Source organism: Notolabrus celidotus, chromosome 2, assembly GCF_009762535.1.
Source record: "Notolabrus celidotus isolate fNotCel1 chromosome 2, fNotCel1.pri, whole genome shotgun sequence".
NCBI lineage: Eukaryota > Metazoa > Chordata > Actinopteri > Labriformes > Labridae > Notolabrus > Notolabrus celidotus.
The window spans coordinates 10,338,034-10,363,899 of NC_048273.1; the positions used below are offsets into that span (position 1 = coordinate 10,338,034).

Below are 25,866 nucleotides of genomic sequence, written 5' to 3' on the forward strand. Positions count from 1 at the left end.
ATCAGTGTCATTACACAGGCTTTTTTAAACTCTTAATTTCTATATGAAAAACCCAAACAACCTCTAATTTTCTGTTTCCAGCACCCTCCATTGGTCAGATAGAAGCCAGATGAGGATGTCTGACTCTGTGGGAACCAGCTGTGTTGTTGTTTTTACTAATCTCCTCTGATGGAGGCTCACAGACATGAAGAGGACATGTGGTCTGTGAATTATATGTTCATCCTGAGATTTTCTTGAAGTCACTCCAAATAGAAACTTCATTTTCACTTTACTACAATTCTTCAATTTAAAAATAAGATGTGAGTGTTTCCAGTGAGAAGCTGCACAGACTGGTGAAGAAGGCCAGCTCTGTCCTGGGCTGCCCAATGGACCCTGTGGAGGTGGTGGCTGACAGGTCTTTTCTTCCTGCAGTGGTCAGACTCTATAACCAATATATATATATATATATATGTTGTAAGATATGCTTATTTTTTACCTCTTTAATTTTAATTTTAATTGCTGATAACTTTTTAATAATTGTTACTTTATAGGCTCTTGTTTGCTTTATATATATTTTTTGCACTGTCTACTTTGTTACTTTGACACTAGAATTTCCCCGTTGTGGGACGGGTAAAGGACTATCTTATCTTATCATATCTTATCTTATCTTATCTTATCTTATCTAATCTTATCTTATCTTTAGACAGGTAGTCCATATGAAGCATTTTGAGACGTTTCTGGATTGACTTTAGTTTTGTTTGTGCAGTTGAAAGAAACTGCAAATGTACAGATGGTTCAGAAGGTGATTAATTTCTTTGCTATAAATAACACAATTTAAGACGGAAGCTTGGGGCCATGAATAAATGGACCATGGGCTGTGATTGGCCCCCGGGCCATACTTTGGACATTCCTGCTCTAGAGGCACATTGCTGCTGTGAACAGAAACAAGGTACAGCTGCTCTGTGCTTTACTTAAAGTGGTGCTTGTACTTTAGGATTTTTATTCACCACTGCACAATTTGAAACACACCAAAGATACTTGTGTTTTGAAGTCACAGATAAGTGCCCAGTGAGGAAACACTTAACCTTCCTCAGTTAGACTGTACAGTCTGACACATGCTGAGCTTGCGAGTGGGAATATACAGGCGTTTGATGAATCATGATAAGAGGAGCTCACTGCTTGTTTGCCAGAGAGGATCCATCTGCAGCCACAAATATCAATCAAACCGCTCTCTGGTCGTGGGTCATGAGATTTCTTTACAGGAGCAGACTCAAAAACAGACTGTTCAGCTTCTTCCTGTCAGCGGCAGAGATGCTGCTTCCCCAGCAGACCACTCCAAAGAAGATGGCTGATGCCACCACAGAGTCAAAGAAGGACTTCAGAACAGCCCCTTCCACTCCAAAAGACCTGAGTCTCCTGAGCAGAAAGAGTCTGCTTTGTCCCTTCTTGTACAGCGCATTTGAGTTGTCTGACCAGTCCAGTTTGTTGTTCAGGTGAACAGCCAGGTACTTGTAAGATTTCACAATCTCAATGTCTGTTCCCTGGATGTTTAACGGTTTAACCTCCGGCCGCAGGGTGTCGCTGTGAGCAGAGCAGCAGCGTGTTGACGTCATGACGGTGAACCTCCGGCCGCGCGGTGTCGCTGTGCGCTGAGCGGGAAACTCTTTGTTTATCTTAAAAAACAACATGGAGGACGAGCTGGATGTTGATATCGAGGGAGAGGAGTTTGACAGCAATATGAGGTGATTATTTTTAATATTTAGATTTATAAACATGTAGACTGACAGCTGGTCCTCTGAGCCGGGGTCCGGACCGGTTCACCGGGACCTGGGTTCATTTTTCAGCCCGACAGAGGAGAGGGAAGCCGGGGTTAGCTGTCTGTGTGTCTGTGGGCATCTGGAGCTTCACCGCTCTGTTCGTGTTTACATACACTATAATGTTGCTTTTGTTAATTAAAATGTTAATGTGTATTTTAATTAATGTTAGTATTCATTGTCTGTGTGTGTGTGTGTGTGTGTCTGTGTGTCTGTCTGTCTGTCTGTCTGTCTGTCTGTCTCTCTCTGTGTGTGTCTGTCTGTGTCTGTCTCTGTGTGTGTCTGTCTGTGTCTGTGTGTGTGTGTTGTACATCGATGCATGTGTGTCAGTGAGCTGCAGGGAGCAGGTCTGATCCAGGAACAGTTCTTACAGTCGGCATGGAAGAGCAGTGCCGGAGTGCTGGTATGTCTCCATGAAGCATACAGTCACCTGTTCACCTGTGTTTACCTGAGAGACTGTATCTGTGACCCTGTGTCTCTGTGTCTGTCCCTGTCTGTCTCTGTGTCTCTCTGCAGCCGTGGGAGCTGGACTCCTCCATCAGCCCGGAGAACAGAGAGGTGATCGAGAAGATGCTGCTGGAGGAACAGTATCCTTACAAACACAGACGTTTTATTTTTGTTGTTTATTAAATCTTTAAATAGATCTTCATTGTAAAAGAATCAGGAAACACAGTTTAAGTCATTCAGACCTTCATCATCAATCAATCAATCAATCAATCGATCAATCAATCAATCAATCTTTATTTGTATAGCGCCAAATCACAACAAACGTTATCTCAGGACGCTTTTACAAACATAGGAGGTCTAGACCACTCTATATCAAATTATGAATTTTTAAAAATTATATTACCTTCATCACACTATCTTTGAGTGAGCACAAATTCACCTTTACATGATTTAAAAACACTTTTAATGAAACTTTCTTTCATATTACCCAAGCGAGCCCAGAGTGTCAGGGGTCTCTGGTTCAACTTCTGGCCACTGCGTGTCAGTCCCAGCTCTACCCTCCTCATATATATCACATCATATCTAAGAAAGGCAAAATGGCTCAACAAATAACTTAATAGAGACAGAAATCCAGACCTCAAAACACAGTTAGCACCTGAGACAGGATGAGCTTTTACCAGGAGTCTAAGAGACGCTGATGGAGCTGCTTCCAGTCGAGGTTTTAATGATCTTTATATTTAAACAAACACATCCTTAAGACGAGTTAACATGTGATCACTGATCTTCAGCTCTACAGCGCTCCTTTCAAACATCAGTGTGAGTGTGTTTGTTCAGATGACTCTGATCTTCCGTGTGTTAGTCCTGAGCCGTACCTGCAGATACTACCTGACAGGTGAGAAGGTTCAGGATCACATCTGGGAGAGTGGTACAAACAGCAAGTCCAAAGTGAAGAGGTGAGTCCGTTCCTCCTGCATGTCTCAGACGTTCTCTTGTCTGTGTGTTGGTGCTCATGTCTGTTTTTACCGCCTGCACGTTCAGGTCCCCAGCAAAGTCATCGACCTCAGGATTCTCATCCCGCTGGACCAAACAGGAGAGAGAGCTGTTTGAGGAGGGGCTGGTAAGTGCAGCTGATGCTCAGGTTTACAGGTGTGACTCCTGGTGTGTGTGTGTTGGTGTCTGAGCTGTGTTTCTGTGCAGGCTCAGTTTGGTCGAAGATGGACCAAGATCTCAAAGCTGTTGGGGAGCCGCTCCGTCCTTCAGGTCAAGAGTTACGCCCGACAGTACTTCAAACACAAGGTGAGACGTCTTCACCGTCACCTGTCATTCTTTAAAAGTCTTAACTCTTTGCTCTCCATCGTATTCAGACTCAGACCCTTCGTCAGACTGATCCAGCTCTTTCTTTATTTCAGGCTAAGTCTGAGCCGAGAGCTGCCGCGCCCCCTGCTGGTCCTGCCCCGCCCCTGCAGCCTCCTCAGCCCTCCTCCAGTCAGCCTCCCACTCTGACCAACACTGTGAAGATAGAGAGACTGTCAGACGAGGAGAACGAGGAGGTGGACATCACTGACGACCTGAGTGATGAAGGAGACGTAGAGTCCTGTGCACCAGAGCAGTCGACAGAGACCAAGACCCACACAGACCCCCTGAAAGAGGAGCAGACTGAACCAGGTCTGACTGAGACTGAGGACCAGAGCAGCACCTTGTCTCCAAGTCTTGGGTCAAACACTGGGGGGACGGGGGTGAGGAGGGGGACTGATCAGAGAGGGCCAGTCCCTCCGGATCCTCCTCAGATAGGAGCTAAGATGGACTCGGAGCATGAGGACCAGAGATCTGAGTCTGAGGGTCCAGCACAGACCAGTCAGCTGGAGGAGACCTACAGTGACGGATCAGGTGAGTCTGAAGCTGTCCTGTGAATCCACCTCTTGATCTGTCCCTCCAGTCTCCCTCGTGAAGTGTCAGTGTGGTCGTTTCTGTCTCTTAGATCCTGCAGAGCGGAAGGAGCCAGAAGAGGAGGACCAGCATGAGGAAGAGGAGGAGGAGGAAGAGGAGCTGAAGGCCCCTGAGCAGGAGGTGGAGATGGACCTGGAGACCATCAGTGAGGAAGAGAAACAAGCGATCTCTGAGTTCTTTGAGGGCCGACCGTCCAAGACCCCGGAAAGATACCTGAAGATCCGAAACTACATCCTGGACCAGTGGTAAAAACCTGACGTGTGATCATGTTTCTTCATCACTTTGAGCAGGAAGAGGAAGAGGAGCTCATTATTCATTCTGTCCCCCAGGATGAAGAGCAGACCCAGATACCTGAACAAGACCTCAGTCCGGCCCGGTCTGAAGAACTGTGGAGACGTGAACTGCATCGGGAGGATCCACACCTACCTGGAGCTGATCGGAGCCATCAACTACGGCTGTGGTGAGTTCACTGAACCTGGGACAGAACGCTTCTGTCAGAAGAACAGTTAGAAACAGTCTTCAGGCGTCTGAGGGGATCAAAGATTGTTGTTGTGACTCCAGCTCCAGCTCAGGCCTCCTAGAAGTTGTGTGGCCTACAGGGTTAGGGGGTCAGGAGACCTCAAGACCTGTGTATGTAGTTGGGTGCTAAAGTGAAGAGCAGGGACACTGTAGAGGGTCTCCCTTTATGTCCAACTTTCTTTTCCTCTGTGTCCGCTCTCACAGAGCAAGCGGTCTACAACCGTCCCCGGGTGGTGGACCGGTCCCGGCAGAAGATAGGCAGGGATGTGATGGAGGCGTACCAGCTGGCTCAGAGGCTGCAAAGCATGGTGGGTAATCATGTGATGCAAACATTAAACATCTGATATGAGTGTAATGAGTCTGAACTGACTGCTGATTGGCTGCATGTTGTAGCGGACCAGGAAGCGGCGTGTGAGGGACACGTGGGGGAACTGGCGTGACGCTAAAGACCTGGAGGGACAGACGTTTGAGGTATGGACTCCATCAGACATTCATACAGTTCCTCAGTGATCAGCAGGTGAGTTCACACCTGTTCATACTCCTCCTGTGTCTCTATCAGCACCTCAGTGCCGAGGAGCTCGCTCAGAGGAGAGAGGCGATGAAGAACCGACCCAAACCCTGCAGGAGCTCCAGATCCAGAGAGTCAGTGAGAAACCAACTCACAGCACGCAGAAGGAAGCTCTCACACGTTTGAGTAATCACCCTCTCTCTCTGTCTCTCTTCGTCCTCCAGGTCTGTGGACCCGTTCCAGCTGATCCCCTGCAGGACCTTTGGAGAGGATGTTCAGGTCAGCAGCAATCATCACCTCAGCCAGTCTTTAGACCAGCTGTTTGAGTCCAACACTGACACAATCACAAACTGAGAGCATTACACTTTATAAGAACGGAGGAATCAGGCTGAGCTGAAAACAGAAGTTTGATTTTAGATGTTGTAAGAGGAACAGTGCACGCTCACACTGAGATCAGAGTTTGTTGAATGATGTAAATGAGGTGGTAGAGCTGAGCTCATCTGCAGAGGTTCATGGTCTAACTTCTGTTCTGGTTTCTTCATGTTTAACTAACATTGACTCCTTTTATAATACAGCAGCTGAGTACGTTTTAAAGGAGGTGTTCGCTCTTTTTTCAGGAACCGTTCCAGGTGATCGTCTGTGCTGAGACTCTCCTTATCATGGACATGGTATGCCACACACACGCACACACACTCCTCTCTTCCCTGCCTTTGGCCCTGACTCAGTCTCACCGTGTCTCAGTTTCTCAGAGCATCGGGAGGAGAGAGGAGGCTTACAGGTGCAGGGAAGCACTCACGGGTGTTTCCTCTGAGAGGTTAATGAAGTCACCTGAGACGTTTAAAATAACCTTTTTTAAATAACCTTGTGCAATTTTATCCTTGCAATAACTTTATTTTATTCTATTCTATTTTACCTTTATCATTGCTATTATCATCATTATCATTATTATTATTGTTATTATTATTGTTATTATTATTATTATTATTATTATTATTATTATTATATTTTTAACTATTCAAGTACATTGTTGTATTCCCCTACCCCGTGTTGTAAGCTGCTGTAACAAAAGAATTTCCCCCAATGGGGTACCAATAAAGTATATCTTATCTTATTTTAGGTTTGAACACAGCTCAGATGAACAAATCATGAGTTCAAAAATACTGCAACATCTGATAGAGATCATAAAATAGAGCAAGATGCTTTCAAACATATAAAGGTCAGACAAACACCCTTTTACACACTTTATTAAAAACAGATATCACCATGGAGAGAGGCTTCAGAAGACTCAGTTTGTCATAACCTCCCTCTTTGTCGCCCTTCACGCCTCCTTCACTCCTGAGTCAGATGTCAGGGACAGAGGTTCAAACAGAGCAGGTTAAGAAAAGTCCTGAGGATGATAAACTGAGTAATGAGAAGATACTGAAGCCACACACTCTCTGAGTTCTTCCTGTGCTCATGTTCACAGACGTTAGAGCATTCTGAGGATATTTTCTAACTTTAGTTTATCCTCCGCCCTGGCACACAAGTCTGTAAATCACCTGCTCCTGATATCAAAGCTCAGACATCAGTCAGGTTTAATCTGCACCAAGTTTAATGTCAGTCCTTGTGTTTGAACATGCAGAAAACTATAAACTGTGTTTTCTCTGTGTTTGTGTTTGTGTTTGTGTTTGTGTTTGTGTGTGTGTGTGTGTGTGTGTGTGTGTGTGTGTGTGTGTGTGTGTGTGTGTGTGTCAGCACGCTCACGTGTCGCGAGGAGAAGTCATCGGCCTGCTGGGAGGAACCTTCAACGAGGAGGAGAAAGTGTTGAAGGTCAGAGATGAAGATGATGATGAGGAGGAGGAGAGAGAATTATTTACACTGTGATGAAGTTTGTGCTCAGTGACGTGTGTGTGTGTGTGTGTGTGGGTATATGTATGTTTCAGATCCGTGCAGCAGAGCCGTGTAACAGTGTGAGCACAGGTCTGCAGTGTGAGATGGACCCCCTGTCTCAAACTCAGGCCTGTGACGTGCTCTCCTCTCTGGGCCTCAGCGTGGTGGGCTGGTACCACTCTCACCCGTCCTTCCACCCAAACCCGTCAGTGAGAGACATCGACACCCAGGACCAGTTCCAGGTCAGACCCCAAGTCTGAAGTCTCCAGAGAAACATGATAAATAGTTTTACCATCTGCTGAAAAGGCTCGAGGCTCTGAGACATGATGCATTTGTTAGGTTTTTAGTCTCTTTTCATGAATTCTGAGTGTCTCATGTTTTTGGTAGAAGCTCTCTGAACACTTTTCATTTTTCTCCAATCGTCCTCTTGAAGGAAGAGGTCCGTGTTTCACAATAAAACCACAAACATGCTGCAGCTGTTGTTGTTTATAGGAATATACATGTCAGTTTTGAGCCTCAGTCTAAATTGAAATCATGTGACCCGATGATTGTGTTTCAGAGTTATTTCTCTCGTGGTGGAGCGCCCTTCCTCGGGATGATCCTGAGTCCGTATGACCCGGCTAACCGTTCCCCACACTCACAAACCACCTGCCTGTTAGTGAGAGAGAGCACGGAGCCCTCGGGCCCACAGAGTGAGCTCAACACACACACACACACACACACACACACACACACACACACACACACACACACACACACACACACACACACACACGTAAACACACACACATTAACACACACGCATTAACACACACACACTTTAAAACCCTGCAGAGGCCTTGAAATCACAGACACGAGCTGCATGGTCGAGGACCTACAGGCTACATATGATGCATTTAAAAACCAAACAGATAAAGACGCTCATCTTGTATTATCATTTATATTTGAATCTGTTGCAGTGGGATAGTTGAGACCTTTATTTATCTTCCTGATTTTAATTTGTTGTAAGTGAATCAGCATGTAGTTGTACCCCTGAGCCCTAACTTAAACCCAAAAACTAGCCTGGAAATGTCCTGATACTTTCCTGATGAGCTCTGTTTGTGAACATGAAGACCCACATTTTTCCCCCGGCTTTCCTCAGACTAAGTCCTGTAAAGCCGGGTCATCTGATGTGAGAATATAGGAGGAAATATTGCAGTAAATTCACTGAGTGAGTGGGCAGGGTGATCTTTGTGTTAAGCCTGCTGCACTCTGATTTTCTCTTTTGGACTTCGTACAGCTTTCAGCACCAACACTGTGATTATTTCATTTTTAGTTTTTATCCAAATGTGTCTCCGTTGTTGTAAAATTAAGTTTTCTCATACGTCGTTTTATAAATCAAACCTCCATGCTTCCCCAGAGCTGCCGTACAGGTTCGACTTCCTGTCCTCCTCAGACCGTCCGGACTGGGATCAGACGATGAGGAGAGCTCAGTGGATCATTAACAAATACTGTCAGGCACCCGGGTGAGTCCTCGTCCTCTCCTGACCTCCACTCTGATCCTGTCTGCTGACATCTAAAGTTTTCTCTCTGCTCCATGTAGGAGCGTGCAGATGGACAGATTCTTCCGGAAAGACTCCCACCTCACCTGCCTGGAGAAGGTGAGTCCAGCCTTTAAATCACATTAAACTGTCGGCAGCTTCTGTTGTTTGATTTCATCTTCTCATCTACCTCCTTTCCTCTTTTCGTTTCTTTAGATGCTGTCATCTCTGGCAAGGTACCTAGAGCCCCTGCCGGATGAGGAGGGAGACCCCTTCCTCACGCAGATCCAGGCTCTGTTCCTGTCTGACTTTATTTCCAAACAGCAGCAGGAGGAGGAGGAGGAAGAAGAAGAAGAAGAGGAGGAAGATGAAGAAGAAGAGGGAGAACCTTGGAGTACCTTCCAGAGACCGGTGGACTCAGCTGAGCAGGGTTTTGATCAGCTGAGTGCAGAGCGCCCCCTGCAGGGAGGACAAGACTCTGGTGAGGATGCTTCAGTCGGTGAGGTGAAGCCGACGGAGAGCAGCGTGGTGTTACACCTGGGCTCTGTGCTGTCCTCCGAACACGACTATCTACTCTGATCCAGGACCGGTTAGAAGATCGGACTACATACTCTAATCATTACTTTATGTTCATAAGTACTTTATACCAGTGTTACCAGCAAACAGAGTTACTCTCTTTATCACTTTATTTTTTTATTCCTCACCAAAAACTCAGACTGAACCTCTTCATGTTAGAGTGTGCATGTGCGTGTGTATGTGTGTGTATGCATGTGTGTGTGGTAGCGTGTGTGTGAGTGAAAGAGAAAATAAGAACGTCTGTGTTGTCTAGAAAAAATGCTGTTTTGTTTTAAAGAGGAAATAAAAACATATTTTCATACCACATGGTTTGTTTTCAATGTTAATTTTGTGTAAAAGTTTAATATAATTAAAAAAAATGAATCTCTATCCAAATGAAAATAACTAGGACTTGATTTTAAGTGCCAACATGGTAGAAAATGAAAAATATTTAGGTTTTCAAATTACAAAGAGACTTATTAATTATAAATTGGAGTCACAGTTAGTAGAATCGGTTTTAGCATATATCATATCAATCAAAATCATCGGATTAGGTTTAACCTCATATATTAGTAGACTAGTGTATGATTCAATTCTACAATTCTACAACTTCATTTAGCAGACGCTGTCTTGGACGCTTTTGTCCAAAGCGACGTACAACATAAGCAAGAATTTAGACTGGAGGGAAAAACCTTAGTTAGTGTGACACAGTGCTTCAAGTTGATTGGCCACAGGTTCTGCCATCTAGTGCCAGAAGAAGTGCCAGGTTTGTAGCCACAGCTAATCACAACAAATAATCAATATCGTTCAACGTTCAACAGCATTCAATATTCAGTGCTAAATATTCAATAGGAGCTGGGTTTTAGACCTTCTGATTCATTCTACTCCTGAGGACAAAGAGAAGACTGGGTCAGGTTAAGTGCCTAACTGAATCAGAATCAGAATCAGCTTTATTGGCCAGGTATCCTTGAACACACAAGGAATTTGACTTTGGTAAACTGTGCTCTCTTTGTACAAGGCATAAGAATAAGACCTACAAATAAAAATATAATAACAATAACATCAGCTATAAATACAAAAAAACAACAAATAGGCATGACTAATATGTACAGGCTAAAATAATATGATGAGTGAGTAGCAGAGGTAGTTTTTACATTGAAAAAATAGTAGTTGATGTTAACCGTCCTCCCGGAACCAATGTTCTGTGTTGTTGTTTCTACGGGGACCACATTCAAAGCCGGAACGTCAAACTACCTAAACAGCTAAAAGTTCCTTCGTACAGTCCGGAGTCCAAAGTTAATTGTCTTCGTGTAGAAACGATCTGAATGTTTTAAACTCGGTGTGTTTGTTTGGGATATGAAAGCTAACACTCCGGACAGGTGCTAACGTGACACAGCGGTTACCAAGGTTACAGTGAGTGACAGCCCTCCAATGACAGCAGAGAGTCTGACAGGTGAGGACCAGCTGAGGACGTCCTGTGAGTGATTCCCACGGTCTCATGGCCCCCCGCTGGTCCGGGTCGCTGCTCGGTCAGTCTACACAGTGACCCCGGACGAGGTGCGTTCACGTACCAGCACGGAAAATGGTTTTATTGTGTTTCAATCTCCTGAGGGGGGCTCGCTTCTGCTCCCGACCCGCACACCTGCTCCAGAACCTTCACCTGAGGAGACCTCTGTACAGCTGCCACAGAACCACAGCCTCTGTCCACCTCAGGTCTGCCTCACCTGTCTCGCTCTGCGCCAATGAGAGGCCGGTATGTTGCCGGATCAGCTCCGGGGTCACCTCTATGCTGCAACCGGGCCCGGTGCTGACCCAGACCGGACTCCACTTCCACACCTCGGCCCCTGTGAGGGCTCTGCCGGTACCCCTCCTGTGGATGCTCCTCAAACCTCTGCAGAAACTCACCGCCATAATACTGGGCAGGTAGGACACACACACACACACACACACACACAGACACACACACACACACACACACACACACACACACACACACACGCACACACACACACACACACACACACACACACACACACACACGCCTGTACAGTGGCTCATCACACACAGAAAAAACAAGCCCTCACCTGTAATCCAGGTAAACAAAGTTAATTACATGTAATTGTTGTGAATGTGTTTTAAAATGTCTCTATGTGCAAACAACAACACATTCACTTCATTAACATTATATCATGGTTAATACAAATGTAAACAGAGGTGTTAACTTTGTAATTTAAAGTCTAATGAGCTCATGAAAAAATAAACAACATTTCAACATAATTGTGTCATTAAGACAGCTAAAGACCCAGCTCTTTAGGAAGCACTATGCACTGAGCTAGACTGTTCTCCACTGTTGTCCCCAGTGGAAGATCATGTCTTCCAGCTACAGTTGACTCACACTGTCTTGCTCTACTCTGGGAATCTGTGTTCAGCTCTTGAGTGACCCAGCATCTGGTACTTTGCTAATTATTGTGGTGATGACGAGTTAATTGTTGATGATGATAATGGAAGGTCTTAAATAGTTTGGTTGTTGGGGGCGGCAGTAGCTCAGTCCATAGGGACTTGGCTTGGGAACCGAAGGGTCGCTGGTTCGAGTGGACGAAGCTTGGCAAGTGGACTGGTGGGTGGAGAGGTGCTGGTTCACTTGCCCTGGGCACTGCTGAGATGCCCCTGAGCAAGGCACCGAACCCCCAACTGCTCTGGGTGCGCTGGTTGATGGCAGTATCCTCATCTCACATCTCTCCCTAAGCATGTTCACTGCATGTGTGTGCATTTGTATGTATATACAAAAAAAACTGTATGTGTAGCATGTCCAAAATAGCATGAGTGAAAAAATTTAATGTCTTTAATTTAATTAATAAAGTACCTTTCTTCTTCTTCTTCTTCTTGTTTCATTGTAGATGTTCATTATTTTATTAAGAGAAAAAAAAAATCCTATTTACTTTGTGCATTGCCTTTACACTGCTTGGCAGTACCTGCACCCAAATTGACTTGAAGCACTTTGTTACTCTTACTGATCTTGTTTTCTCTTGTTTAGATCTTTGCTTGTGTTGTTCTTGTTCTTGTATGTACATCGCTTTGGATAAAAGCGTCTGCTCAATGACATTGTAACATTAAACAAATAAACAGCCTCACAAAGAGTTCCATATTCATGATAAATAATTAGTTTTTAATTACCTGAAGAAATATCTAAATATAATTACCCCGATATGTGTAACCTGCACATGTGCAGAGTTTTATCCTCTGTATGACTGACTCTCCTCTTTCTGTGAGAGAGTGTTTTCATAAATGTTCATATTTGTAGTTTCTCCCCTCGTAGTCTGGGGTGGATGGTTGGTTCGGTGACTAAGTTTGGTTTGTAACTGTGACTTGAACACAATCGAACAAAGACCAGAGAAGTTTATTAAACAAAAGGTGTCGTGACTATTTGCCTAAAAACTCAGTAACTTCTACATTTTTAAACTCTGTGTATCATCTGATTTATTTACTTGATGGCAAACTAACTAAAGAACAGAGAACATCACAGCTCCTGCTGCCTCTCTAACGCTGATAGATGCTGCCCTTCTACCTACCTATCTACCTGGTCTGGCACCGTCTTATTTATCAGACCTTGTACAGCCTCACAGTACTTCCAGAGCACTTAGGTCATCAAACTAGCTGCTCCTGGCAGTACCTCGGTCCAGACTCTCTACTCGTGGGGACAGAGCCTACCTTTCCAGGTTAGAGCTGCACAGTCTGTTGATCACTTTAAGACACTACTGAAACCCATCTTTTCTCCTTGGCGTTCAGTCCCAGCTAAACAAGAATCCTTGGCTTTTTACTTTTTACTCTTTTTATTTCCTAAATTGAGCTCTTACTATTCTTTTATTGTTATATTTGTGTATGATTATATTGTGTTTTGATAACTGTACAGCACTTTGGTCAACTGAGGTTGTTTAAATGTGCTTTATAAATAAAGCTTGACTTGACTTGACTACCTGAACAACCTGAGGGGCCCACAGTGTCTCCTAATCACCAGCAAACAAAGTAAAGAAGAGGAAAAGAAAGGTTTAGAAAAATCAAACAACTAATTCAATTTATTATTCACAAACTAAATACACACATAAACAAACAGCTCCCACAAAAGGTAAAGAAATAATCAAATCTAAAACACCACTCAGAAACAAAGACGATAGATGATATACAAAAAAAAAAAATTCAATTAAAAAAAATGATAAAAAAATATATATATTTGTCTGAGACTGGACCGAAGAGTTTCGTGTGTAAGAAAAAAATGAAAGGAGGAAGAACTTTAGGTACAGAGTAAAGTCGACCCTCTGAGACTTTATCAAACATGACTGAGTCTCTGAGTCTCTGAAACGCCTCGTGTTGACGAGCCAGAGAAACTCAGAGGTTCCTCTTTCCTGTGCCGTCAGCTGAGTCCGATCAGAAGGAAAACCAGCTCAGGTGATCGAGGCAGCTCAGAGGAGTTCACTTTATTTAAATGTATTAAATATAATAAATCTTATGTTAAAGACAAAGAGCTGTGACCTTTGACCTCCTTAAAAAAGTCTGGATCAGCTCTCCTGATGATTCTGTTTCCTCTGACGTTACTCTATCAAGGTTCAAGGTTCAAGGTTTTCTTTATTATCCCCGGGGGGCAATTTGTCTTCCAGTCAGCGGTGACACAAACAAAACAGTACAACAAGTCACACCAACATCAAAACATTCAAAACGGTAACAACAACAACAGTCACAACTGGAAACAACAGCTTCGCGGCATTGTTAAGCAGACTAGCTGCTGTCGGTACAAAAGAGTTCATCATGCGTCTGATCATGTTTCTGTGACGCAGCCGTACTGAGAGGAGCTCCACGTTATGAACCCTGATTATGACTTCATATTCATGCATGAGTTTGTGTGATCTCTGAACTCAGGCATGTCAGACCTTAAGCCCCTCCCCTTTCCCCCTCTGTGTGCAGGAGTCTCAGGAAGTGGTGGGTGGCTCTTCCAGCTAACCGCCGGCAGCTCATGCGGGAGTGGGCGTGGCAGCGGCGGTGGCACCTCATTGCTGGGACGTGTGTTGCTTTGGTGATGGTACTCCTCCTTCTCGTGACCCACCTGGACGAGTCGCCGCTGACGGGACGGACACGCCTCCTGGTGTTCAGCAAGGATAAGTACATGGAGCTCGCTGCTCTGACCTCAGAAGCGGTGAGAGAACGTGTCATCATGTTTCTAAGATTCTCTGAGATTACTTCATGTGAAGAGAGAAACTCTGAACTCTCTCTCCGTGTGTCTTTAGTACATGGAGTCGTATGCAGAGCTGATGCTCCCGGCCTCTGACGCCCGGCACCAGCTGGTGGAGCAGGTGGTGCATCACCTGGCTCTGAGGAACAAGGACATACCGGAGGTGTCTGATGTCAGCTGGAGCATCCACGTGGTGCAGAGTCCGGAAATCAACGCCTTCGTCCTCCCCGTCAGTCACTGAGACAGATATCTTACATTTCATATCATCATGTTAGAACGTCTTTAAGTCACTGCGAGGGTCGAGACAGAACAAGAAGAGGAAACTGGATGTTAATAATTCAGTTTCAGGGATTTGTGAAGTCAGTGGTGTAAACAGTAGCTGTTTGCGTTTCCTGTCGGTATAAAGTTTGTTTGTTTGTTTGTTTGTTTGTTTGTTTGCAGGACGGGAAGGTGTTCATGTTCACAGGGATGTTGGAGGTCATCACTGATATTCACCAGCTCGCCATCGTCCTGGGACACGAGATGGCTCATGCTTTACTGGGGCACGCTGTAAGTACAGAGATGTTTCTGATGTGATCAACTGTGACGTGCAGCGCAGGCGTGAAAACTTCATGTCAGTGAAACAGAAGAAACCATTCCTCTGGTTCATCTCAGCTAAAGTCAGAGAGATGTTTCCTCTGTAGTTTGAGAACTTGCAGAAGATAAAGTCTTCATGATGCTCACATATCATCATCATGTGACAGCTCAAAGCCCTGGGATGAAGTTTGAGGAGCTGCAGAGGCTCACATGTGAAGGATCATGTAGAGTGAGCAGGACGCTGATGTGAAGCAGAGAGCTCACCTGAAGGGATTCCTCGCTATAACCACACATTCATAAACATTAGAAGGCTTATTACGAGGCTGCCAACAAAGAATCGATCTAAAGATGATTTATTTATACAGTTAAAAAAGAATCCCTCTGGTCGTGAACATTTCCATTGAAGGTGACGTCAGACAAGGTGAACGGGACTTCTGCAGGAACATTGACGTTGACCTGTCTGTCCTCCTTCAGCTCTCCTTCTCGTTGACTTTAAACATAAATGAGTCAGATGTCTCCTCTTTGAACATTGTGTCTGTTATCTCTACCTCTTCTGGTTTAAGTAACTCTGTAGAGATCAGCAGCTTAGAGATGCTCTCTCTAGCTCTGGATCACAGGACAGGATGTTGCTCCACGTCTCCCTCTCAGAGATGGTTGGGGTCCAGTAGCTCCTCAGGCTGCATTCACATGTGTGCCCGCTAACTGTCATTATTTCCCCACGACCAAGACCAGCCTGAGTCCACACTAACGTTTTTACCACAGTGTCAACAGGCAGAGGAGGATTAGACGGACTACTTTCTGTGGCTTGATTTGATATGTGTGATCAGGTCGTCTCTTTATCTAGAATGAATGACTGATCTATTCATCTCTGATCAATCAGGATGAAGTGTTTAACACAGTCAGGCAATAAACAATCTGTACTACGGTCACATGACTTTAACGTCGCATCACCTGACCTCATCATCTACAGAACCTCGCCTGACACCTGACAGTAAAATCACTTTGTTTCAAAGATAAGAGTCGACCTCGATCGACCTTCAGCACCATGAAAACTAACGCTACCTAACAGAGACACAGCACAGATGTGTGTGTGTGTGTGTGTGTGTGTGTGTGTGTGTGTGTGTGCGCGCGCACGCGCATGCAGGAGACATGGACCTGTTTGTTTCTGTGAGGGATGAAGAACGATGTGTGCGTAGAGCTCAGAGCTCTGAGAGCTGCAGGACGATGAGTCACTGAAAACACTCAGAGCAAATAAAGTTTAAGAACAAGGTGTAGTCATTTAGAGGCCACACACACACACACACACACACACACACACACACACACACACACACACACACACACACACACACACACACACACACACACACACACACACACACACACACACACACTGCAGAAGTTTGAGCTGCTAGTGTTCCAGGTCTCTGAGGGTGAAATATGTATGTGGTCCACTTATTTGTGTGATGCACTCCTCTTCCTCCTCTTCCTCACACTGTAGTCCTCTCTGAGGTCGGTCTGTTGCCGTGTTGTTGCATCAGCTGGTTTCTGAGACTCTGAGACACATCCTACTTCCTCCTCCTCTTCCTCCTCCTCCTCTTCTTCCTCCTCTTCTTCTTCCTCTTCCTCTTCTCGTGCGTGTAATGAAGCAGTGGTATTTCAGACTCTAAGTGTCCTCGGAGGAAATGCTTGAAGGATACAGTAATTATCTGTGAGGATGGATGGTTGGGTTGGTGTTCTCTGTTAAACCTTTAAATCTGTTCCTGCGTTGAGTTCCTCCTGAAGCGATGGGAACGATCGATACGTTCCAGCCGACTCACTCACCTCACGCTAACTTTATACCTTCATTCTTCTCTCCTCCCTGCCACCCTCCTCTTCTCCCTCCTCCTCCCTCCCTCCTCCCTCTCTCCAGGCGGAACAGGCCAGTCTGTCCCACGTGGTCGACCTCCTGTCTCTGATTCTTCTGACAGCCATCTGGGCCGTGTGTCCTCGGGACAGCCTGGCTCTGCTGGGACAGTGGGTCCAGGACAAGCTCTCCCAGGTGAGTCCATCACCTGAGTGTCAGCCCGATGAGTCCAGCTTGACTGAAGGAGAATCTACAAACTGTTCCACAGAGTTCAGGGACGACACCTGAGCTGTGTTAGTGTGATCAGGAAACAGAAGTGTGTGTTCACCTCTCTGTCGTCTGTCTCGTCCTCAGCTGATGTTCAGTCGTCCGTACAGCAGGAAGCTGGAGGCCGAGGCCGATGAAGTCGGGCTGCAGTTGGCTGCAAAGGTACAGTCACCTTGAAGTTTTTACTAGTTTAGAGTTTTACAGAAACCTGCAGGTTCAGGTTCGCTAAGACCAGACCATTAGACATGAAGCAGACTTTAATGCAGAGGACGTTCATGCTTTCTTTGTTTCATTTAAAGGATTTATAGACAAACTGATCAAAACATATCAAGCTTTTTGATTTCTGCCTCTGAAAATAGAACTGGGTGCAGAGTACTTCCTGAACCCTCAGGTCCCTTAATATGAGAGCTCCTGTGACTCATGTCTGATCTGAACTCCCCTCCTTGTTTCAGCCTCTCTCTGATATTGTGAACACTCCTGTGCTCACATGTTTCTCTCCCACGATGTGTTGAGCTCTAAGAATCTGCAGAGGAACCTGTCTGTTTCTGTCTCTGTCACAAGTTTTGAGTTTATGCAGAGCACCACAGATTCAAACAGAAACAACAGTATCTTAGTCTGAAGGAGTTTAAACTTTAAGTGGTGCATATTTTTTTATTTAACCAGGATGTCCTTTCAGAATAAAAGCTCTTCTTTGTGTAAGAGCTGACAAAGATAATACACCAGTTACCTTTAAGATTAGACACACGGCAGGACAGAGACATTGAGGAGAGGATGAAATCAGACTATCACACCTTGCATAAACCTGTCTGAAGTCACAGAGTGGTTTCTGAAGAGGTGTCATGAAGCACAAAGATGAAGGTGTCTATATTTGAGTTGCTGATTCAAGCTAACTTCCTGCTATTGTATTAAAAAGCAAAGAGGTGGAGCTGAGGAAGTAGACTTCCTGCGTTTCTCCAGTGGACGCTCAGTGAACTGCACTCTAACGTTGGCTTCATTTGTCAACACTAGAAGCTGTTTCTCAGAGACTAAAAGAAGATGTTTAGTTTTCTGCAGACAAGAGAGGCAGAGAAATAAAAGGCTGCTCAGTGTGAACCCTCGTCACCTGAGGACGAAGCTAACAGGTGTAGTTAGAGAAGTGTTCGCAGCATCGCTCTGTGTAAACATGAGTGTGTCTCCAGGTTATCTCAGCTCTGGCTTTAGTACTCTTCTGAGATCCATGGGGATAACTTGTAGTCAGTCTCTCAGGATGAAGACAGTGTGTGTGAGCACGTCAGTGTTTGCATATTCCCTCTGATTCCTCATTGCTGTATTAAGCAACTTCATCAAAGCTTGCGGTGAGTTTAGATGGTGCAATGAGGAATGTCTGCTCGACTCATATCATGTCATGTCAGCGCTCGCCTGGTGTTACACTGAAACACGTCCTCCAAAGACTGTTACAGCTGCTGGATCAAGAGCTCAGAATCACACTGAGAGGATGAGATGGGTTAGATGTAAGGTTGAGGAAAGGGAATAAAAGAGATGGAAAGAGAGAGAGAGAGAAGGGTGGAGACAAACAGAGCATCAAAGAAAACAGATAATACAGACTGATGAGTACTATGCCAATAACATGAGTACAAATGTGTAAAATATGAGCTATAACAGCACAGTTATGATTATATGTGTATGACTGATTATATAGAGTGTTACATTAGAAGTCAGCAGGTCTGATATCGCTCTATAGGAGAGCTACTTCTCCTTTACATCCTAAAGCAACATGAAACATCATCTGTGGTTCATCAGAGTCATCTAACGTCATTAAAGAGTTTATTTATTTGGTCTTCAGTATCTTGATTTTTTAAAATAAAGCAGCTGAATTAACTCTTTAAATTCCGGCTCTGCTGTTAGAGCCTGTAGTCTGCCTGCAGGACACCAGGGGGCGCTGCTGTCAAAGTAAAGTTCACTCATATGATCAGTCAGGAGGATTTTAGTCTCTGCACAGGACAGAGGGATGCACGCTGTGTCTGTTTGTGTGCCTGTGTGTGTCTGACTCAATGCTGTGTGTGTGTGTGTCTGACTCCATGCTGTGTGTGTGTGTGTCTGACTCCATGCTGTGTGTGTGTTTGTCCAGGCGTGTGCAGATGTGCGAGCAGGCCCCGTCTTCTGGCAGCAAATGGAAATCAGAGACCAGCTGACAGGAGAGCCCGCCCTCCCTGAGTGGCTGTCCACACACCCATCACACAGGAACAGGTTCACTCAGCTGGACCGCCTCATTCCACAGGTACACACACACACACACACACACACACACACACACACACACACACACACACACACACACACACACACACACACACACACACACACACACTCAGTAATCATGATGTTTCGGCTGTCTGGTGTGTTGATGTAAAGTAAAAGCCTCTGTGATCTCTGAGGCAGTGAGCAGCCGTACACCTGCCTGTTGTTCTGCAGAGCGGCTGCAGCTTCAGGAGTCTTAGAGGAACTAATGAAGCATCAGGAGAGATGGAAACAACCTGCAGAAACATGAAGAGGAGGGCAGGGAGGAAGAGGAGAAGAAAAGATGCAAGGTTTTAGGAACACAGGAACAACATCAGGTCTCACAGGAGCCTGAGAGTCTGCTAACAGCTCTAAACTGTGACTGAACGTCCTGACTGAACACAGAGGCTCAGACTCTCAGACTCACTGATAGATAATCAATGCTCTTTTATTGTTTTTAAACCCTGGACCTGTGTATCACATATTAAAGGACTTAAAGGATCAAAGATATAATTCTGTGATACAAATGTTCATTACTGCCATTGTTTCCTCCTGCAGCAGGTGAACAGGCTGTAACGTCTGCAACATCATCCTTGATGGATCAAAGTGAGTCCACTAACAGGTCTTGTTTCTGTCCCTGACAGGCTCAGGTTGTTATTCTAAGAGAACATTACAGAGAGGATCCCTGCCGAGAGAGAGCTTAGTTTTAGCTAGAAGCAGCCTTTACTTTACTCTCTACACACACACACACACACACACACACTACACTGACAGAAACAGTGTTTATACAGAGCAGAATGTGGGAGTTGCTGGTCTACCTCTGCCCTGATCTGTTAGTTTATTTCAGTTATTGCGTAACTTTGGTGTGAAAACTTCTGTTTTTGTTAAAGGGGTTCTGCAAATTTGAAAAGAGCAATTTAGAAACTATTTAAACTTTAAAAATCATCTTCCTCTTCCTCATAAAGCTCACTCTCTCTCTCTGCAGGGATAACAACCTGAGCCTGTCAGGGACAGAAACAAGAACTGTTAGTGGACTCACTTTGATCCATCAGGGATTATGTTGCAGACGTTACAGCGCTGTCCCGTATAAACTAGGGATGGGCAATGATTTTCGAATATTCAAATATTCGTTCACGTTGTAAAAATCGAAGAGTTACTTTGAATATTTCCTTATTTTAAAAGTAACATTTTTTCAAATAATCGTTGAATAGTATTTTGGCTTGAAATGCCCATCCCTAGTATAAACCTGTCTGCAGTCTCAGTGAGGTCAGCCGTAGGTTCCTAAAAGAGGTATTATGAAGCTTAAAGATGGAGGTCGTCATGTTAGAAATTCTGACTCAAGCTAACTCTGCTAATCTATTAAGGCAAAGTTAGGAGGCGCTAAAGGCTAAAGAGGAAGAGCCACCTGGCTAACAGCAACAAGACGCACACACACACCTGTCAAATCAGCTGTGCCCATATTTATTCCCATATATATTCTTGCATACCTCTTAGCTTCAACACGACTAAAGATTATGAGTCATGATAAAAAGTTTCACATCTCTTCAGAGGACGAACAAGAAATCAGCTACAGAGACCAAATATGACTGAACACCGACACAATATGAAGCGCTTACAGCCTCAAGTGGACACAAGAGGAACTGCAGGTTTATACTCCTCCCTGTTTCACTGCTGCAGACTGAGGCAGTCCAAAACTTTAACACCATCCAATCAGAGCGCAGCGTTAAGATCACTGGAGTTTAATATCTAGTTTATAATGTGTGTGTGTGTGTGTGTGTGTGTGTGTGTGTGTGTGTGTGTGTGTGTGTAAACAGCTTAACCTTGAGTGTGAGTTAGACTGTTGTTACACAGTCAGACACTGAGCAGGAAACACGAACAGATGGGGATACCGTTAATTGTCCATCAGGTGTCATTGAGTGTGTGTGTGTGTGTGTGTGTGTGTGTGTGTGTGTGTGTTTGTTACTGTGTGTAATACTGTGTAATACTGTGTGTTACTATGTGTGTGTGTGTGTGTGTGTGTGTGTGTGTGTGTGTGTTGTATATCTGTGCATCATATCCCTGCGTGGTGGATCGTCCTCGGGCAGCAGTTGTTGTCAGATTGAGCTGCAGCCACCGATAATGAAGTGATGAAGACTGTTGTTTTGGGGATTCACCTGTCTGCTTCATGTGTGTGTGTGTGTGTGTGTGTGTGTGTGTGTGTGTGTGTGTGTGTTACTTTGAGTGTGTGTGTGTGCGTGTCTCCCATTTCATACTGTTGGCTGCAGCAGCACATGTGAGGCAGTTCTGGCTCTGCGGGCTGAGATGATGCATAATGTGATGTTTTTAACCTTGTGCAGGGTGACAGCATCGAGCTACTTAACCCGGCTCTTGAGCGGGCGATCCGCCTCCACGAGAGCTCTCATCATTCTCAAGCAGAGCGCATTAAGTCCACTGCTAGCATTAAGCGGGGGGGGGGGGGCTGTTGAGAGTGGAGCCAAGTACATGTGTGTGCTCCGAGTCCTGTGGGTGATTCAAAGTGAGAGATTAATGAGTGTGTGTGTGTGTGTGTGTGTGTGTGTGTGTGTGTGTGTGTGTGTGTGTGTGTGTGTGTGTGTGTGTGTGTGTGTGTGTGTGTGTGTGTGTGTGTGTGTGTGTGTGTGTGTGTGTGTGTGTGTGAAGACTGAATCAGAATTAAAGTCGAGCTGTAGACTCAAATATTTCACAAACAGCAGCATGAATTGAGAGGAAACCTCAAGATCTCTGTTCACCTGAGGACCGAACACCTGGACTGTGGAGGTCCTCTGACTAAGACAGTTTAACGCACACGCTCACTGAAGCTGTGTGTTCTTGCTCCTTGGATGGTCTCATTCTCAGAGTTCAGATTACTTTCTTTTGACTTCTGTTTGTTCGTAAACTTTTTGCTGCACTCACAAAGAAAGAAGAAAGGTACTTTATTGATCCCCAAGGGGGAAATTCAGTTTTTTCACTCATGCTATTTTGGACATGCTACACATACAGTTTTTTTGGTATATGCATACAAATGCACACACATGAAGTGAACATGCCTAGGAAGAGATGTCAGAGTACTGCTGTCAACCAGCGCACCCAGAGCAGTTTGAGGTCCACTTGCCAAACTTCATCCATACTGGGACTCGAACCGGCAACCCTTCAGTTCACAAGCCAAGTCCCTATGGACTGAGCTACTGCCGACCCCATCAAAGACGGACAGATAGATGAGTTGATGACGACAACGTTAGGAACAATTCAGATCTTTGTGCAGATATTCACCTGTATACCTTTCCTTTCTCTCTCTCTGTCTCTCTCTGTCTCTCTCTGTCTCTCTCTCTCTCTCTCTCTCTCTCTCTCTCTCTCTCTCTCCCTCTCCCTCCCTCTCTCTCCAGGCTCTGGAGTTGAGGGAGAGCTGTGTCTGTCCGGCTCTTCCTCCCACTGATCCTCGAGCCGTCTTCTCCCAGAGCGTCCGAGTGCTGCTGGAAAACGCCAAGAACCAGGAGCGTGGAGGGCAAGAGGGGGCACGAAAACCCCGCCTGCCCCTCAGCCCAGCCTCCCCGCTCCCTGCTGGACTGTCTGTAGCTCTGCTCGCACAAACATCTCCCCCTGCTTTATCTAATGAGAGCCAAGAGAGTACCGGCTCAGGGTTAGCTGCTCCTGCTCCTGCTGAGGGGGTCGGACCTCTGCTGGAGGGGCAGAGCACCAGCTGACAGGACCCAGAGACTGAGAGGTGAACTGGTCCGTGGTGAACTCACTGAACTGTTTGTCGCTGCTTAGAGATGATTGTGATTGTCGATCAGGTTTCAAAGCTTCTGCTGTAACTTAAGAGTATCCTCACTGCAGACCATCTCAGGATGGATCAGTGAGTGTTTGATTTCAAAATGCTGTGAAGTGATCTCCGAAACTCACCTTCCCTCCGTGTGTTCATCATCATCATCATCATCGTCATCATCATCATCATCATCAATAAATGATGCAGAGTTTATTTTATCTGAAAGCAACATAGTTCAAACACTGACCATGAAACTGATGTCTGTGCATCACAGCTTTATTCATTTTGAACACTTTACATATCCAGTGTGATCACATATTCAGCCCCTGGTTCACTGAAGGGATGTGCAGCTTTAGTGTCACTAAACCTGAGCAAAGAGACAAAAACACTCTCTGATTCACAGAGCACACTCTAAGGGTTAAATACAGCACAGGTAGTAGAGCGAGTAGTGTCTGTGTGCAACAGTGTTGTTTGTGTTAAAATGAGCCATCATGTTTTTATTTGAGGTAAAATTTCAAATGAGCGTTAATGTAACAAACGTCAAATTCACACACTCTGCTAACAGCCGCACACACAGACAGACAGAATATTTACAGTCTGCTGGAAACTGTCCTGGTATTAGTGAGGTTTATTATGCTCAGACTTTCAAGTGATCATGACAACAATTCCCCTCTGTGTGACCTAAACATGACATGTCTGTTAATACTACTATTATTATTATAATAAGGGGTTAAATCTGACAGTCTGAGGACGTCATGGAGGACAGAGATGAGAGGTTTTTATTTGGACCAGCAGGCGAGCTCCAGGGAGGAAACTTTGTTATGAACAGTTAAATTTGTTTCACATCATCTGATGAACATGATCTCTGTCAGGATGAGATCTCACAGTTCAGCTCTTTGCTGCAGAGATGCTGACAGCTCATCTATGCATGCAGACACAAAACAAGAGCACACTGCACAGAGCTGCAGGACTTTGGGCATTTTTCTGCTTGGATATCATCAGGGCAGCGTGCTTTGTGAATTAGACAAATGATGTGCAATTCACATCCATGTGATCCACTCTTAGTGAACTCCCGGCTCAGAGTTTAGTTTCATAAAATCACTTAAGAGTAAAGACAAAGAAAAACAGGAAATACTTGAATCCGAGCAGCTGGAACCAGAGACTGATTCTCAGTTCTCAAAGATAAGGTTCGAATCGTCGATTATTAAAGTATCTACTCGTTTATTTCTTTTTTGTCAAAACACTGAATAAAATCCACAGCAACACATTTATGCAAAATTGAGATCTGTTTATAAGATTCAATTTGTCTCTTTCTCTGTTCAGTTTCTTGATCAGCTCAAACATCTTCTGTCTTCAGTCTTCGTCTCTGGGATTTTTCATCATATTTTCACAACTTCTTCGTCCCTGAGGGTCAGAATCATTTCGTCCAGCTTCATGTGACTTTGTGCCTCTTCACGTGTAAGCTTGAGGATTTCTATGAGTTGGGCTCCTTTTTTTTTTAAGTTCTGTTGCTTTGAATCAATGCTGTGTGCAGATTCTGGGGAATCTTGTAGCATTAAATCTCCCTCAGAGTCCGACTCACTCAGATTATTCTCTGAATGTTTGTATGTGTGTAGGTTACAGGATTAGCTCTGATCTGAAGCTGTCTCTAGATTATTTTTCCTGTTGTTGAAATAAAAAAGTGGATTAAATACATCTGTTCAATCTTCATCTTTCAGAGGCAGGCAGAGAGTCTGATAATCCAAACAGATTGTTCCCTTTAACTCCAACATGTCCCCTTGTTTTATTTTGTAAACTGCTGTTCACTTTAAAACTAATATTCTGAGGTATTTTCAGACTTGTGAATTCTTCAATCTCTTTATTACCTCAGCTGAAACTTTAGAATATTTATCTGTAAAGGGACACATCTAAAGTAAAAGTCTAAACCAGGTAATCTCATAATATGTGTCAGCATTAATATACCTCATCAATATAGTCTCATCTCATCCTGTCCCCTCAAATGGACTCTCCTCCTCCTCTCTGTTTCTGGTCTGTGATCTTTGCCCTGTCTGTCCTGAGGTCCAGACTGACCCACATTTAGCTGGCTGTGTTTCTAGGAAGCTTTGTTTTACAGCACAGAGACGGTCTGCACCAGAGACCAGAACAAGAGGACGGGGGTGGTGTTTGTCCTGAGCTGTGCAGAGAGAAGACCGAGTAACAGAAACTCAGCAGGAGCAGGAGGAGGAAACCGTAAGAGGCGCTGTGTTTAGACTTCTTTTATCGCTGAATCCTTTCATACTGGAAAGGATGAAAGACATAATGATGGACAGACTGTGTGGTGAGGGAATAATCAGCCTATGACTTTACATGAGAACATCAAAACCCTCCTACTGCTGTCTAAACCAATGAGAAGGAGGGACAGATGAGAGGTGTAGACAGCTGTTGGCAGCGTCCTCTGAAGTTTTGTGCATGTGTCTCTGTGTATGTGTGTGTGTGTGGGTGTGTGAGCCATGTTGACGTGTGTCTCGTGGGGAATCCGTCCTCTGGCCTCTCAGCTGATCACACAGATGTAATGTTTGGAAATCTTTACTTCAGCAAGCGTGTCGTGATCAAATGAAAGTATTCCCCTCCGTCTGCTTCAGCGCCGTTCTACTGAAACTCTGCCAGCCGCTGCAACCTCCTGCTCCTTCAGATCCCAGAGAGACATCTGAGACGAGAGCATCAGAGGAACTTTAAAGATCCTCTGTGAGCCTGGACCTCCAGCTCTCTGCTGCACTCAGCAGTTAGATGGAGACGTTCAGAC

The 25,866-nt window shown here is 44.9% G+C and overlaps 2 protein-coding genes across 5 annotated transcripts; both read left to right on the forward strand.

The window, feature by feature from the left end:
- The first annotated feature begins 1,594 nt into the window (after positions 1 to 1,594).
- Positions 1,595 to 9,482, forward strand: mysm1 (Myb-like, SWIRM and MPN domains 1). The gene is made up of 20 exons (XM_034674020.1): positions 1,595 to 1,721; positions 2,124 to 2,196; positions 2,310 to 2,380; positions 3,119 to 3,193; positions 3,279 to 3,357; positions 3,438 to 3,536; positions 3,650 to 4,127; positions 4,219 to 4,432; positions 4,517 to 4,647; positions 4,911 to 5,014; positions 5,100 to 5,177; positions 5,266 to 5,348; positions 5,439 to 5,493; positions 5,832 to 5,882; positions 6,949 to 7,023; positions 7,137 to 7,325; positions 7,643 to 7,775; positions 8,483 to 8,588; positions 8,666 to 8,723; positions 8,820 to 9,482. Exons 1-20 carry the CDS (start codon positions 1,666 to 1,668, stop codon positions 9,180 to 9,182), a joined length of 2,571 nt encoding a protein of 856 aa, XP_034529911.1. The 5' UTR covers positions 1,595 to 1,665; the 3' UTR covers positions 9,183 to 9,482.
- Positions 9,483 to 10,373: 891 nt separating this feature from the next.
- On the forward strand, positions 10,374 to 24,779 carry oma1 (OMA1 zinc metallopeptidase). 4 transcript variants are annotated; one of them, XM_034673280.1, is made up of 9 exons: positions 10,374 to 11,081; positions 14,115 to 14,343; positions 14,435 to 14,608; positions 14,821 to 14,928; positions 16,868 to 16,996; positions 17,156 to 17,230; positions 19,176 to 19,325; positions 22,705 to 23,042; positions 24,408 to 24,779. In XM_034673280.1, the coding sequence occupies exons 1-8, from the start codon at positions 10,741 to 10,743 to the stop codon at positions 23,020 to 23,022; spliced, it is 1,524 nt and encodes a 507-aa protein (XP_034529171.1). In that variant the 5' UTR covers positions 10,374 to 10,740; the 3' UTR covers positions 23,023 to 23,042; positions 24,408 to 24,779. The 4 variants fall into 4 exon arrangements, with proteins under 4 accessions (XP_034529171.1, XP_034529179.1, XP_034529163.1 ...); XM_034673288.1 differs by having other exon boundaries at positions 24,415 to 24,779; XM_034673272.1 differs by having other exon boundaries at positions 22,705 to 24,777.
- Positions 24,780 to 25,866: the final 1,087 nt, after the last annotated feature.